This window comes from Oncorhynchus kisutch, linkage group LG30, assembly GCF_002021735.2.
Source record: "Oncorhynchus kisutch isolate 150728-3 linkage group LG30, Okis_V2, whole genome shotgun sequence".
NCBI lineage: Eukaryota > Metazoa > Chordata > Actinopteri > Salmoniformes > Salmonidae > Oncorhynchus > Oncorhynchus kisutch.
The window spans coordinates 33,637,133-33,651,502 of record NC_034203.2 but is presented as its reverse complement, the minus strand read 5'-3'; the positions used below and the strand labels follow the sequence as shown (position 1 = coordinate 33,651,502).

Sequence of the window (14,370 nt, the reverse complement as noted above, 5' to 3'; positions counted from 1 at the left end):
GCCAGTACAGAGACAAAGTAGAATCTCAATTCAACGGCTCAGACACAAGAGGCATGTGGCAGGGTCTACAGTCAATCACGGACTACAGGAAGAAATCCAGCCCAGTCACGGACCAGGATGTCTTGCTCCCAGGCAGACTAAATAACTTTTTTGCCCGCTTTGAGGACAATACAGTGCCACTGACACGGCCTGCAAAGAAAACATGCGGTCTCTCCTTCACTGCAGCCGAGGTGAGTAAGACATTTAAACGTGTTAACCCTCGCAAGGCTGCAGGCCCAGACGGCATCCCCAGCCGCGCCCTCAGAGCATGCGCAGACCAGCTGGCCGGTGTGTTTACGGACATATTCAATCAATCCCTATACCAGTCTGCTGTTCCCACATGCTTCAAGAGGGCCACCATTGTTCCTGTTCCCAAGAAAGCTAAGGTAACTGAGCTAAACGACTACCGCCCCGTAGCACTCACATCCGTCATCATGAAGTGCTTTGAGAGACTAGTCAAGGACCATATCACCTCCACCCTACCTGACACCCTAGACCCACTCCAATTTGCTTACCGCCCAAATAGGTCCACAGACGATGCAATCTCAACCACACTGCACACTGCCCTAACCCATCTGGACAAGAGGAATACCTATGTGAGAATGCTGTTCATCGACTACAGCTCGGCATTCAACACCATAGTACCCTCCAAGCTCGTCATCAAGCTCGAGACCCTGGGTCTCGACCCCGCCCTGTGCAACTGGGTACTGGACTTCCTGACAGGCTGCCCCCAGGTGGTGAGGGTAGGCAACAACATCTCCTCCCCGCTGATCCTCAACACTGGGGCCCCACAAGGGTGCGTTCTGAGCCCTCTCCTGTACTCCCTGTTCACCCACGACTGCGTGGCCACGCACGCCTCCAACTCAATCATCAAGTTTGCGGACGACACAACAGTGGTAGGCTTGATTACCAACAACGACGAGACGGCCTACAGGGAGGAGGTGAGGGCCCTCGGAGTGTGGTGTCAGGAAAATAACCTCACACTCAACGTCAACAAAAATAAGGAGATGATTGTGGACTTCAGGAAACAGCAGAGGGAACACCCCCCTATCCACATCGATGGAACAGTAGTGGAGAGGGTAGCAAGTTTTAAGTTCCTCGGCATACACATCACAGACAAACTGAATTGGTCCACTCACACAGACAGCATCGTGAAGAAGCCTCTTCAACCTCAGGAGGCTGAAGAAATTCGGCTTGTCACCAAAAGCACTCACAAACTTCTACAGATGCACAATCGAGAGCATCCTGGCGGGCTGTATCACCGCCTGGTATGGCAACTGCACCGCCCTCAACCGTAAGGCTCTCCAGAGGGTAGTGAGGTCTGCACAACGCATAACCGGGGGCAAACTACCTGCCCTCCAGGACACCTACACCACCCGATGCTACAGGAAGGCCATAAAGATCATCAAGGACATCAACCACCCGAGCCACTGCCTGTTCACCCCGCTGTCATCCAGAAGGCGAGCTCAGTACAGGTGCATCAAAGCTGGGACCGAGAGACTGAAAAACAGCTTCTATCTCAAGGCCATCAGACTGTTAAACAGCCACCACTAACATTGAGTGGCTGCTGCCAACACACTGTCAATGACACTGACTCAACTCCAGCCACTTTAATAATGGGAATTGATGGGAAATGATGTAAATATATCACTAGCCACTTTAAACAATGCTACCTTATATAATGTTACTTACCCTACATTATTCATCTCATATGCATACGTATATACTGTACTCTATATCATTGACTGCATCCTTATGTAATACATGTATCACTAGCCACTTTAACTATGCCACTTTGTTTACATACTCATCTCATATGTTATACTGTACTCGATATCATCTACTGTATCTTGCCTATGCTGCTCTGTACCATCACTCATTCATATATCCTTATGTACATATTCTTTATCCCCTTACACTGTGTATAAGACAGTAGTTTTTTGGAATTGTTAGTTAGATTACTTGTTCGTTATTACTGCATTGTCGGAACTAGAAGCACAAGCATTTCGCTACACTCGCATTAACATCTGCTAACCATGTGTATGTGACAAATAAAATTTGATTTTGATTTGATTTTGATTTGATTTGATTTGATTTGATTTGACATTTGTAACTCTATGCCATCCATTTACTGCACTGCATTGATTGAATGAGGTTGGTTATCATGCTGTACTACCTTTTTTATACATTGTTTACAGCTCCTATGCTGAACACATACTGTGTTTGAATTCTGTACAGAGTGGAAAGGCAAAGACATCATGGAGGACGAGGACGCTTGTTTACAGATGTACAAGAGACTGCAATTATAAATATGGTTTTGGCCAACAATTTAATTAGGATTCGAGAGATAAGAGAGCATATCTTGAATAATGACACCATATTTAACAACATCAATGCTGTAAGCCTATCGACCATACAACGCATGGTCGAATGCATGCACCGAGCAACGATGAAACAACTTCACAAGGTGCCATTTGAGAGAAACTCTGACAGAGTCAAGAATATGCGACATGACTTTGTAGAGGTATGTATGCAACACTACTTCCAGTACTTCAGACCATATTTACTCATCTGTATATCCTTATGTCTGTTACAGAGAGTATTGGAGCTGGATGCCCATGTCATTCGCCTTGAATTTATTTATGTGGATGAGGTTGGCTTCAACCTCACCAAAACCAGGCGCCGCGGAAGAAATGTAATAGGACAGAGGGCAATTACCAATGACCCTGGACAGCGTGGGGGTAATATAACGATGTGTGCTGCCATCACTCAAAACGGGGTCCTCCATCACAATGCCACACTGGGTCCGTACAACACCGGCCATATGCTCACTTTTCTGGATGCAATTTACACAATGCTTGTCCCTGATCCAGATCAGGAGCCTGCTAGATTTGTGGTTTTATGGGACAATGTTAGTTTTCACCAGGCTGTTCTGGTCCAAAACTGGTTTGCCACCCATCCACAATTTGTAGTTTTGTACCTACCCCCATATTGCCCTTATCTAAATCCCATAGAGGAATTCTTCTAAGCCTGGCGCTGGAAAGTGCATGATCGCCAACCCTATGCCCGCATGCCGCTTCTCCAGGCAATGGAGGATGTATGTAGGGACATAAAGGTTGCCTCTTTCCAAGGTTGCTAGGAGATACTTCCCTCTGTGTTTGGCAAGAGAAAACATATCTTGTGATGTGGACGAAGTATTGTGGCCAGACCCAGGCCGGAGAAGAGATGAAGCATAGCTTAGCACTGGTGACTGCCCCCCCCCCCCCCCCCTACCAATTCCTGGACTGCCCCCCCGAGACCCCACACACTCACAATTGTGTTCTTTACTGTATTCTAAAGAATATACTTTTGGTTTACATATGTTTATGGCTTTATTGTATGCTACTGTATACAACAGTAATGTTTGGCCTAATAAATATTTTCTGTTTCTACATTGCATTGGTGTTTACAGTGTACTTGTTACCCCTCTCAGTCGATTACTTTCACTGTAGAACATTGTATTGACATGTAGATATAAGCCTATGAAAGACCAAAGAGCTTTAGATTTAGAACAACAGTGTTTACATGGTATATCCAAAAATGTACTATTATGAAAGCAGTGTTTGCCATTTGATACAAATGCTTCATTCTGACATGTGTTTATGGCATTTTGAATGCAGTGATACATTTGGAAGGAGATTTGCATTTCGCATTTTGTGTGTGCAGTTTTGGGAATTGTGTGTAGAGTTTTGAAAAAAAGGAGACCGTTTTGAAAACTTGTGCAAGCAGTTGGAAAAAACTGAAATTTGATTCATACTATTTCATCCTTCCTCAAGTTATAGTCCCAAAATAAATCTAGGGTTGCTACCCAAGCCGGCTGGTCGTTAGTTCCATTGGTTCGGTTACTAGAGACGCGACCCAGTCGTTCAGTCTTTTTGTTCTGTATCTATGTATGCGACACAGTTGTTCGTTCTAAATGTTCCGTTGCCAGCCTTATCCCTTGTTGCTTGCAAGATGGCCAACTACGGCTAACTTATAGTTACGTCAAACAGTGCAGACAGAATAACAACAGTAGCTGAATCTGTTTAAACTGTTTTCTAGTGATATTTATTTAGATACATCCATAACAATGACTAATGAGACACGATTTCACCTGGAATAGAAACTGTGCTCTCTCGTCAGGACACTGTTGTTCAGAGGAGCTAGCCAACAACACAGCTATCACAATAACGTCAAACTGAAGCTGGAAAGACTGTAAACTAGCAGCACTTCATTTCGTTTTTACCTTTTTTCAATTGACATTTCTTGTCAGAGAGACATACAGCAAGGTATATACACACCTCTGCTGTTGAAAACTAAATGATAGTAAAAAATAAATGTGAGATAATGTTTAGATGCTTTTTATAATGGAGATCAGGTTCATAAATTGCCTGTCTGGGCTGATGAGACAGTGGATTGAGCTGTCAGATGGAACAGAGTAAATAAGCATTTTAAAGTCATAGATTCAGCCAGTGGTAACTTGTGGAATAGACACCGGCTGGGATGCGGTTTAAACCAATCAGCATTTAGGATTAGTCCCACCCGTTGTATAAATAAAAATATACACCATCCAGCAGACATTTTATCCAAAGCGACTTACAGTCATGCGTGCGTACATTACAAGTATGGGTGGTCCCAGGAATCAGACACACTATCTTGGCTCTACCAAACTTTCAGTCAATGATCAAATCATCTCAGATAGTACACTACACATATCATTAATGAAATAGATATGGATGGTTTTACCACAATACTTCACAGGCAATGTTCATTGCCTTTACAAATCTGCCCAGGCCTCAGGCACCTGAAACAATCTAAGCCAATATTCTCTATTTCTCTAACTTCATACACTCATCAATAAAATAAAACAGTGATCACCTCTATAAGGGAATAGGGTAGAAGGCCCAAACATTGGCTGCCCAGTCTACCAAGGTGCTATATTACCTTATGCATGAGGCACAGGTCAATGTTCTACTGATTAGAGCCAGACACACACTGGCTCTCAGGGACTCATTAGCTATTCACCAGGCATCCAGGCGATGTGTGTGTTGTGTGTCAAAGAGGTGAGGCAGTGGTGTGTTTAGCCAGAAACCAGGCAGCAGGCAGTGGGCTGGTGAATAACAGACAGATCTGTTGAATCTCAGAACAGACACACAGACAATCATCTCTCCATCTTACGCTGCCTTTCTAGCCACTAATCATATCTCCCTCTGCACCTGATAAAGGCCAGACAGACAGAGAGACATGCAGAGTTGAGAGAGTGAAGAGGGGATTCAGAGAGGGATAAAGAGATAAAGAGATACAATACAGATGGACGGAGAACAAGCAAGAGAGAAAAGGAGAAAGAACATCCAGAGAGTGAAGGAGACAACATTGATCATCAGGGTGTTGTCTGTCTGCCCTTGAGTTTTCACAATAGTAGTCTTGGTAACAACAGCAAATTAAGCTGACAGCATATCAGGTTTCAAAATGTTCTTTACAAATGAAAACTCCTAGACGGTCAGAGCCACCAAAATATGACTCTAAAGTTAGTCTAGGAGATTTCATTTCTAAAGAACCTACTCCATCTCTCTCCTGCTTTCTCTAGCTTTCTCAACCTCCCTCTCCCCCCTCTCACTCCCCTTCTCCCCCTCCCTCTCCCCCTCTCACTCCCCCTCCCCCTCTCACTCCCCCTCTCTCTCCCATTCTCCCCCTCCCTCTCCCCTCCCCCTCTCACTCCCCCTCTCACTCCCCCTCCCTCTCCCGTTCCCCCTCTCACTCCCCCTCTCCTGCCTGCCCGCCTTCCTGTCTCCCCGCCCTCCTGTCTCCCCACCATCCTGCCTGCCAGCCTTGCTGTCTCCCTGCCTGTCTGTCTCCCCACCCTCCTGTCTGCCCGCCCTCCTGCCTGCCTGCCTGTCCTCCTGCCTACTCACCTTCCTGTCTCCTGTCTCCCCACCCTCCTGTCTTCCCGCACTCCTGCCTGTCCGTCCTCCTGCCTACTCACCCTCCTGTCTCCTGTCTCCCCGCCCTCCTGCCTGCCCACTCTCCTGTCTCCCCGCCATCCTGCCTGCCAGCCTTCCTGTCTCCCCGCCCGTCTGTCTGCCCATCCTCCTGCCTGCCAACCCCCCTGTCTCCTGTCTCCCAACCCTCCTGTCTGCCCACCCTCCTGCCTGCCGCCCTCCTGTCTCCCTGCCGGTCTGTCTCCCCACCCTCCTATCTGCCCGCCCTCCTATCTGCCCAACCTCCTGCCTCCCCACCCTCCGGCCTGCTAACTCTGCCGCCTACCCTCCTACCTGCCCACCCTCCTGCCTGTCTGCCCACTCTCTTGCCTGCCTGCCCACTCTCTTGCCTGCCTGCCTGCCCACTCTCTTGCCTGCCCACTCTCTTGCCTGCCTGCCTGCCTGCCCACTCTCTTGCCTGCCCACCGTCCTTTCTGCCGCCTACCCTCCTACCTGCCCACCCTCCTGCCTGCCTGCCCAACCTCCTGCCTGCCCACACTCCTGCCTGTCTGCCCAACCTCCTGCCTGCCTACCCTCCTGCATGCCTGCCTGCCCACCGTCCTTTCTGCCGCCTACCCTCCTACCTGCCCACCCTCCTGCCTGCCTGCCCAACCTCCTGCCTGCCCACCCTCCTGCCTGCCTGCCCAACCTCCTGCCTGCCCACCCTCCTGCCTGCCTGCCCACTCTCTTGCCTGCCCACTCTCTTGCCTGCCTGCCTGCCCACTCTCTTGCCTGCCCACCGTCCTTTCTGCCGCCTACCCTCCTACCTGCCCACCCTCCTGCCTGCCTGCCCAACCTCCTGCCTGCCCACACTCCTGCCTGTCTGCCCAACCTCCTGCCTGCCTACCCTCCTGCATGCCTGCCTGCCCACCGTCCTTTCTGCCGCCTACCCTCCTACCTGCCCACCCTCCTGCCTGCCTGCCCAACCTCCTGCCTGCCCACCCTCCTGCCTGCCTGCCCAACCTCCTGCCTGCCCAACCTCCTGCCTGCCCACCCTCCTGCCTGCCTGCCCAACCTCCTGCCTGCCCACCCACCTGCCTGCCCAACCTCCTGCCTGCCCACCCTCCTGCCTGCCTGCTCACCCTCCTGCCTGCCCAACCTCCTGCCTGCCCACCCTCCTGACTGCCTGCCTGGCCACTCTCCTGCCTGCCCACCGTCCTTTCTGCCGCTTACCCTCCTACCTGCCCACCCTCCTGCCTGCCTGCCCAACCTCCTGCCTGCCCACCCTCCTGCCTGCCTGCTCACCCTCCTGCCTGCCCAACCTCCTGTCTGCCCGCCCTCCTGCCTGCCCACCGTCCTTTCTGCCGCTTACCCTACTGTCTGCCCACCCTCCTGCCCGCCCACCCTACTGTCTGCCCGCCCTCCTGCCCGCCCACCCTACTGTCTGCCCACCCTCCTGCCCGCCCACCCTACTGTCTGCCCACCCTCCTGCCCGCCCACCCTACTGTCTGCCCACCCTCCTGCCCGCCCACCCTACTGTCTGCCCGCCCTCCTGCCCGCCCACCCTACTGTCTGCCCACCCTCCTGCCCGCCCACCCTACTGTCTGCCCGCCCTCCTGCCTGCTCACCTGTTTGCCCACCCTCATGTCTGTCTGTGCATTTGTGTGTTGTACGCAGGAGATTTATCTCGTTCTCATGCTCATCTGACTTTCTCCAGGGTTTGTCTCCCCACCCTCCTATCTGCCCGCCCTCCTATCTGCCCAACCTCCTGCCTCCCCACCCTCCGGCCTGCTAACTCTGCCGCCTACCCTCCTACCTGCCCACCCTCCAGCCTGTCTGCCCACTCTCTTGCCTGCCTGCCCACTCTCTTGCCTGCCTGCCTGCCCACTCTCTTGCCTGCCCACTCTCTTGCCTGCCTGCCTGCCTGCCCACTCTCTTGCCTGCCCACCGTCCTTTCTGCCGCCTACCCTCCTACCTGCCCACCCTCCTGCCTGCCTGCCTGCCCAACCTCCTGCCTGCCCACACTCCTGCCTGTCTGCCCAACCTCCTGCCTGCCTACCCTCCTGCATGCCTGCCTGCCCACCGTCCTTTCTGCCGCCTACCCTCCTACCTGCCCACCCTCCTGCCTGCCTGCCCAACCTCCTGCCTGCCCACCCTCCTGCCTGCCTGCCCAACCTCCTGCCTGCCCAACCTCCTGCCTGCCCACCCTCCTGCCTGCCTGCCCAACCTCCTGCCTGCCCACCCTCCTGCCTGCCTGCCCACTCTCTTGCCTGCCCACTCTCTTGCCTGCCTGCCTGCCTGCCCACTCTCTTGCCTGCCCACCGTCCTTTCTGCCGCCTACCCTCCTACCTGCCCACCCTCCTGCCTGCCTGCCCAACCTCCTGCCTGCCCACACTCCTGCCTGTCTGCCCAACCTCCTGCCTGCCTACCCTCCTGCATGCCTGCCTGCCCACCGTCCTTTCTGCCGCCTACCCTCCTACCTGCCCACCCTCCTGCCTGCCTGCCCAACCTCCTGCCTGCCCACCCTCCTGCCTGCCTGCCCAACCTCCTGCCTGCCCAACCTCCTGCCTGCCCACCCTCCTGCCTGCCTGCCCAACCTCCTGCCTGCCCACCCACCTGCCTGCCCAACCTCCTGCCTGCCCACCCTCCTGCCTGCCTGCTCACCCTCCTGCCTGCCCAACCTCCTGCCTGCCCACCCTCCTGACTGCCTGCCTGCCCACTCTCCTGCCTGCCCACCGTCCTTTCTGCCGCTTACCCTCCTACCTGCCCACCCTCCTGCCTGCCTGCCCAACCTCCTGCCTGCCCACCCTCCTGCCTGCCTGCTCACCCTCCTGCCTGCCCAACCTCCTGTCTGCCCGCCCTCCTGCCTGCCCACCGTCCTTTCTGCCGCTTACCCTACTGTCTGCCCACCCTCCTGCCCGCCCACCCTACTGTCTGCCCGCCCTCCTGCCCGCCCACCCTACTGTCTGCCCACCCTCCTGCCCGCCCACCCTACTGTCTGCCCACCCTCCTGCCCGCCCACCCTACTGTCTGCCCACCCTCCTGCCCGCCCACCCTACTGTCTGCCCGCCCTCCTGCCCGCCCACCCTACTGTCTGCCCACCCTCCTGCCCGCCCACCCTACTGTCTGCCCGCCCTCCTGCCTGCTCACCTGTTTGCCCACCCTCATGTCTGTCTGTGCATTTGTGTGTTGTACGCAGGAGATTTATCTCGTTCTCATGCTCATCTGACTTTCTCCAGGGTTATAAAACAATAAGCCTATTTAATACATCTCTTAATTTGTGCGTATGTGTGTGTCAGTGTGTGCATAAATACATACATGTGTGTTTGTGCATTGTTCTATCTCTGCCATGTTTGTTTTGCTGTCTGTTTAAGATGCGTCTCTCATCCCCGCTCCCAGATCGATGGCGGTTGAGGATATAAGAGGCAATATTGATTGTAATTTCCTGCAACACTCATTCCAATCACCTTCTTATCACCAATCTAATTTCTATCTGCCACGCTGTCAGCAATCCAACAACCACACCGCCAAAAAGAACCAGGGAATAACCAATAAATTAATAACAAATTAATGAATTACCAATACATGAGTAATCAAATGAATTAATAACCAATAAATTAATAATCTAGCAAGGCATTCTAACTCCCGCAGAGATAAGCAGGGTGCTTTAATAGAGAGTTGATAATGACTATCAAGGTGTAGGTGTTTGTGTGTGTAATGGAGAGTTGATAATGACTATCAAGGTGTATGTGTTTGTGTGTGATGGAGAGTTGATAATGACTCTCAAGGTGTATGTGTTTGTGTGTGATGGAGAGTTGATAATGACTCTCAAGCTGTATGTGTTTGTGTGTGATGGAGAGTTGATAATGACTCTCAAGCTGTATGTGTTTGTGTGTGTAATGGAGAGTTGATAATGACTCTCAAGGTGTATGTGTTTGTGTGTGTGATGGAGAGTTGATAATGACTCTCAGGGTGTATGTGTTTGTGTGTGTGATGGAGAGTTGATAATACTCTCAAGCTGTATGTGTTTGTGTGTGTGATGGAGAGTTGATAATGACTCTCAAGCTGTATGTGTTTGTGTGTGTAATGGAGAGTTGATAATGACTCTCAAGCTGTATGTGTTTGTGTGTAATGGAGAGTTGATAATGACTCTCAAGTTGTATGTGTTTGTGTGTGTAATGGAGAGTTGATCATGACTCTCAAGCTGTATGTGTTTGTGTGTAATGGAGAGTTGATAATGACTCTCAAGGTGTATGTGTTTGTGTGTGATGGAGAGTTGATAATGACTCTCAAGGTGTATGTGTTTGTGTGTGTGTGATGGAGAGTTGATAATGACTCTCAAGCTGTATGTGTTTGTGTGTGATGGAGAGTTGATAATGACTCTCAAGGTGTGTGTGTTTGTGTGTGATGGAGAGTTGATAATAACTCTCAAGATGTGTGTGTTTGTGTGTGATGGGGATTTGATAATGACTCTCAGGGTGTATGTGTTTGTGTGTGATGGAGAGTTGATCATGACTCTCAAGGTGTATGTGTTTGTGTGTGTGATGGAGAGTTGATAATGACTCTCAGGGTGTATGTGTTTGTGTGTGATGGAGAGTTGATCATGACTCTCAAGGTGTATGTGTTTGTGTGTGTGATGGAGAGTTGATAATGACTCTCAAGGTGTATGTTTTTGTGTGTGTGTGGTTTTGGCTATACCAGAAGTCCTCACAAGGATAGTAAAACAAGGAACATTTGGACAAGTGGGGATATTTCACCAGCCACCACAAGGAAAAGGGCTATTTTAGGCTTAGGGGTTAGGTTTAGAGTAAGGTTAGAATTAGGGTTAGGGTTAGAATTAGGGTTAGATGTTAGTAGTTAAGGTTTTGTTCCCACAAAGATTGTAAAACAGCAGGTGCCAAGTCCTGATCTAAATAATGGGTGCTTGTGATTTAGGCGTTTGTGTCGCTGGAGAGTTGATGCTACTAAAGGGGAAAAAAGGAAAGTAATAACTGGGATGTGTTTAGCCGTATCCCACAAGGGATAAGATTCACGTGTTTACTCCTCATATCAGACAAGCATTAGAGGTCTGGTTGAGCCTACAAATGTGATGATCATCTCTTTTCTCCAGTTATTTTCCTCCCTCCTTACTACACCTCTCATTATTGCCCTCTATCTCTCTACCCTTCTTCATCCCTCTCCTTCTGCTTCCACCCCTCATTCACTGTCATCCTCAGACAGATAGTCAGACTGGCACTAAGTACTTCTTTCCTGAGTGGTTATACTGCTGTGTAAAAGTGTGAATATTTGGGTCTCTGCCCTTTTTGTCTCTCTCTCTCTCTCTCTCTCGCTCTCTCTCTCTCTCTCTCTCTCTCTCTCCTTCTCTATCCCTGTCCCTCTAGTGTTGTATTAAAGTGGAAATGTGGCCTCCATTTAAGAGTCCAATCTCAACAAGTACTGCTGCCATGCCCTCTTGGCCAGAGTAAAACACATTCGCTGTCTGTCACAGAGAAACCCCATGCCACACAACTAGACTCAATTGCAATTTAACTGGTCTGAGCTAAGGATATAATGACATTAACATTAACTGCATTGTATGGGACAAGGACGGACAGAGTGCAGCTATTGTAACTATACAGATCCCATTACCTGTGGCGCTGATGTCTCTCTCTCTCTCTCTCTCTCTCTCTCTCTCTCTCTCTCTCCCTATCTCTCTATCCGTCCCTCTCTCTCTCCCTATCTCTCTCCCTGTCCCTCTCTCTCTCGCTCTCTATCCCTATCGCTCTCTCTCTCTCCCTACCTCTCTCTCCCTCCCTGGCTGGGTAAAGCAATAGATGATGTTGAGAAAAACAATGGTTGTGTTTGAAATGGCACCCTATGCATGAAGTGCACTACTTTTGGGCCCCTAGGGTGGACTAAATGATCAGCTTTGTTGAGAAAAAATGATGTATAAAATCTGTGCCCAACCTCCTGCCTGCCCACCCTCCTGCCTGCCTGCCCAACCTCCTGCCTGCCCAACCTCCTGCCTGCCCACCCTCCTGCCTGCCTGCCCAAACTCCTGCCTGCCCACCCTCCTGCCTGCCTGCCCACTCTCTTGCCTGCCCACTCTCTTGCCTGCCTGCCTGCCTGCCCACTCTCTTGCCTGCCCACCGTCCTTTCTGCCGCCTACCTGCCTACCTGCAGAACCACTGAAAACCTCACTCTTTTTCTCCACTTCAGGGGGTGTTGCAAGAAATCCACACACTACCACTGCACGTTATACACCAGCATATCACATATTCCTCTTGTGCAGCATGTAATATTATCTGGGTTGTCAGAATTAATGGCATTGTCTGAAAAGTGTTCAAAATACACTGAAAACATTCTAAATACATCATCTCACTGATCATCCCTAAAGCCAACACCTCATTTGGCCGCCTTTCGTTCCAGTACTCTGCTGCCTGTGACTGGAACGAATTGCAAAAATCGCTGAAGTTGGAGACTTTTATCTCCCTCACCAACTTCAAACATCAGCTATCTGAGCGGCTAACCGATCGCTGCAGCTGTACATAGTCTATTGGTAAATAGCCCACCCTTTCTCACCTACCTCATCCCCATACTGTTTTTATTTATTTACTTTTCTGCTCTTTTGCACACCAATATCTCTACCTGTACATGACCATCTGATCATTCATCACTCCAGTGTTAATCTGCAAAACTGTAATTATTTGCCTACCTCCTCATGCCTTTTGCACACATTGTATATAGACTCCCCCTTTGTTTTCTACTGTGTTATTGACTTGTTAATTGTTTACTCCATGTGTAACTCTTTGTTGTCTGCTCACACTGCTATGCTTTATCTTGGCCAGGTCGCAGTTGCAAATGAGAACTTGTTCTCAACTAGCCTACCTGGTTAAATAAAGGTGTTCTCAACTAGCCTACCTGGTTAAATAAAGGTGTTCTCAACTAGCCACCTGGTTAAATAAAGGTGTTCTCAACTAGCCTACCTGGTTAAATAAAGGTGTTCTCAACTAGCCTACCTGGTTAAATAAAGGTGTTCTCAACTAGCCTACCTGGTTAAATAAAGGTGTTCTCAACTAGCCTACCTGGTTAAATAAAGGTGTTCTCAACTAGCCTACCTGGTTAAATAAAGGTGTTCTCAACTAGCCTACCTGGTTAAATAAAGGTGAAAATAAAAAATAAAAAAATAAAAAAATCTATACAGATTAAAACAATTTGATGCCAAACAAGTTGACATTGAAGTTAAAGAAAGCTGCTTTATACATTTACATGATTTTGCTTATCGTTACTTCGGACAAAATCAAGACATCAATATTATTGTAATGCTTTTTGTATAAAGAATCTTACGTTTGAGGAAATTCGAAATTTGTAAACAATCATTCAACAGTTTGACCGCCTAACTATCAGTTGACTAATGTCTCTTCCATCTCTTTAAAGAGAGACTTGTGGCTTAGCATGAGAGGTGTGGTGAGTGATGCGTGTGTGTGTGTGTGTGTGTGTGTGTGTGTGTGTGTGTGTGTGTGTGTGTGTGTGTGTGTGTGTGTGTGTGTGTGTGTGTGTGTGTGTGTGTGTGTGTGTGTGTGTGTGTGTGTGTGTTGATGCGCTTGTGGTGAGGGGTCTTTTTGTGATGATCTTCCGTTCATAGTGAACTCTCATATTTTCCACTCTAAGCCATGACAGAGTGACTCTATTAGCCACAGAGTGGGTGACAAGCCAAAGGGTGGGCGTGAGAGGGGTGTGGAGGAAGAAGAGGAGGAAGAGGAAAGAGCCTAAAGGTGTGGGTGGGACTTCCTCTACCTATAAAGGCAGGGCTAGGAGATAGCCTATCAGTCAAAACAGCACAATAAGACTTCTAAACCTAAAAACGTTCAAATCTGATCACTTTCATCAGCTGAAGATGAAGTTGAGTCTGGGGTTCTGCACTTGGATCTGTGTAGCCTCATGGATGGCCGGGGTCTATGCAAGTGAGTACTTACCTATAGTTCTATGAGTGAAAGTGTGTGCGTCTGTGTGTACGTATGTATTATGTACCTGTGTGTAAACTAGTAATGTGTAACCATAATAGATTATTCTTTTTCTGTCCCCTGTATAGATGTTGGACCCATCAAGAGCTGTTGTCTTCAGCTGTCACAGACAAGAGTCCACCCTAATAACGTAGTGGACTACAACGTACAAACTACAGTGCTGTGTCCCATCGACGCTATAGTGTCAGTACACTACAATAATATTTCCTACACTGTCATACTACACCGTAAAGATTAGGATGCGTCCAACGATGCTATTGTGGGTATCCTACAATATACATACCCACTGGTTTTACTCCACTACCAATGTCTTCACCAGGAAATGACAAAGTAAATAAAAATGACCTCCCCGAAGTGGAAAAGATTGACATCTTGATCTATTCCAGGTTACA

At 49.4% G+C, this 14,370-nt stretch overlaps 2 protein-coding genes across 2 annotated transcripts in view; both read left to right on the top strand.

Moving 5' to 3' along the window:
• Positions 1–6,576: 6,576 nt before the first annotated feature.
• Positions 6,577–9,389, top strand: LOC116358597 (proline-rich protein 36-like). The gene is made up of 3 exons (XM_031810110.1): positions 6,577–7,577; positions 7,693–9,127; positions 9,375–9,389. The coding sequence occupies exons 1-3, from the start codon at positions 6,577–6,579 to the stop codon at positions 9,387–9,389; spliced, it is 2,451 nt and encodes an 816-aa protein (XP_031665970.1).
• Positions 9,390–13,761: 4,372 nt separating this feature from the next.
• LOC109874748 (eotaxin) overlaps positions 13,762–14,370 on the top strand; it is a 1,467-nt gene continuing 858 nt past the window's right edge. The window contains exons 1-3 of the mRNA XM_020466763.2: positions 13,762–13,918; positions 14,047–14,161; positions 14,365–14,370. The exon at positions 14,365–14,370 is cut by the window's right edge and continues 858 nt beyond it. Coding sequence (XP_020322352.2) covers positions 13,852–13,918; positions 14,047–14,161; positions 14,365–14,370 — 188 coding nt within the window. The 5' untranslated portion in view covers positions 13,762–13,851. The remainder of the gene's footprint in view (positions 13,919–14,046; positions 14,162–14,364) is intronic.

What these genes read in the sequence shown, in the direction of transcription:
- LOC116358597 (XM_031810110.1), top strand. Translation starts at nt 6,577, where the DNA reads ATGCCTGCCTGCCCACCGTCCTTTCTGCCGCCTACCCTCCTACCTGCC. An exon ending in TCCTGCCCGCCCACCCTACT is followed by an intron (nt 7,578 to 7,692) that starts GTCTGCCCGCCC and finishes GACTTTCTCCAG; the next exon opens with GGTTTGTCTCCCCACCCTCC.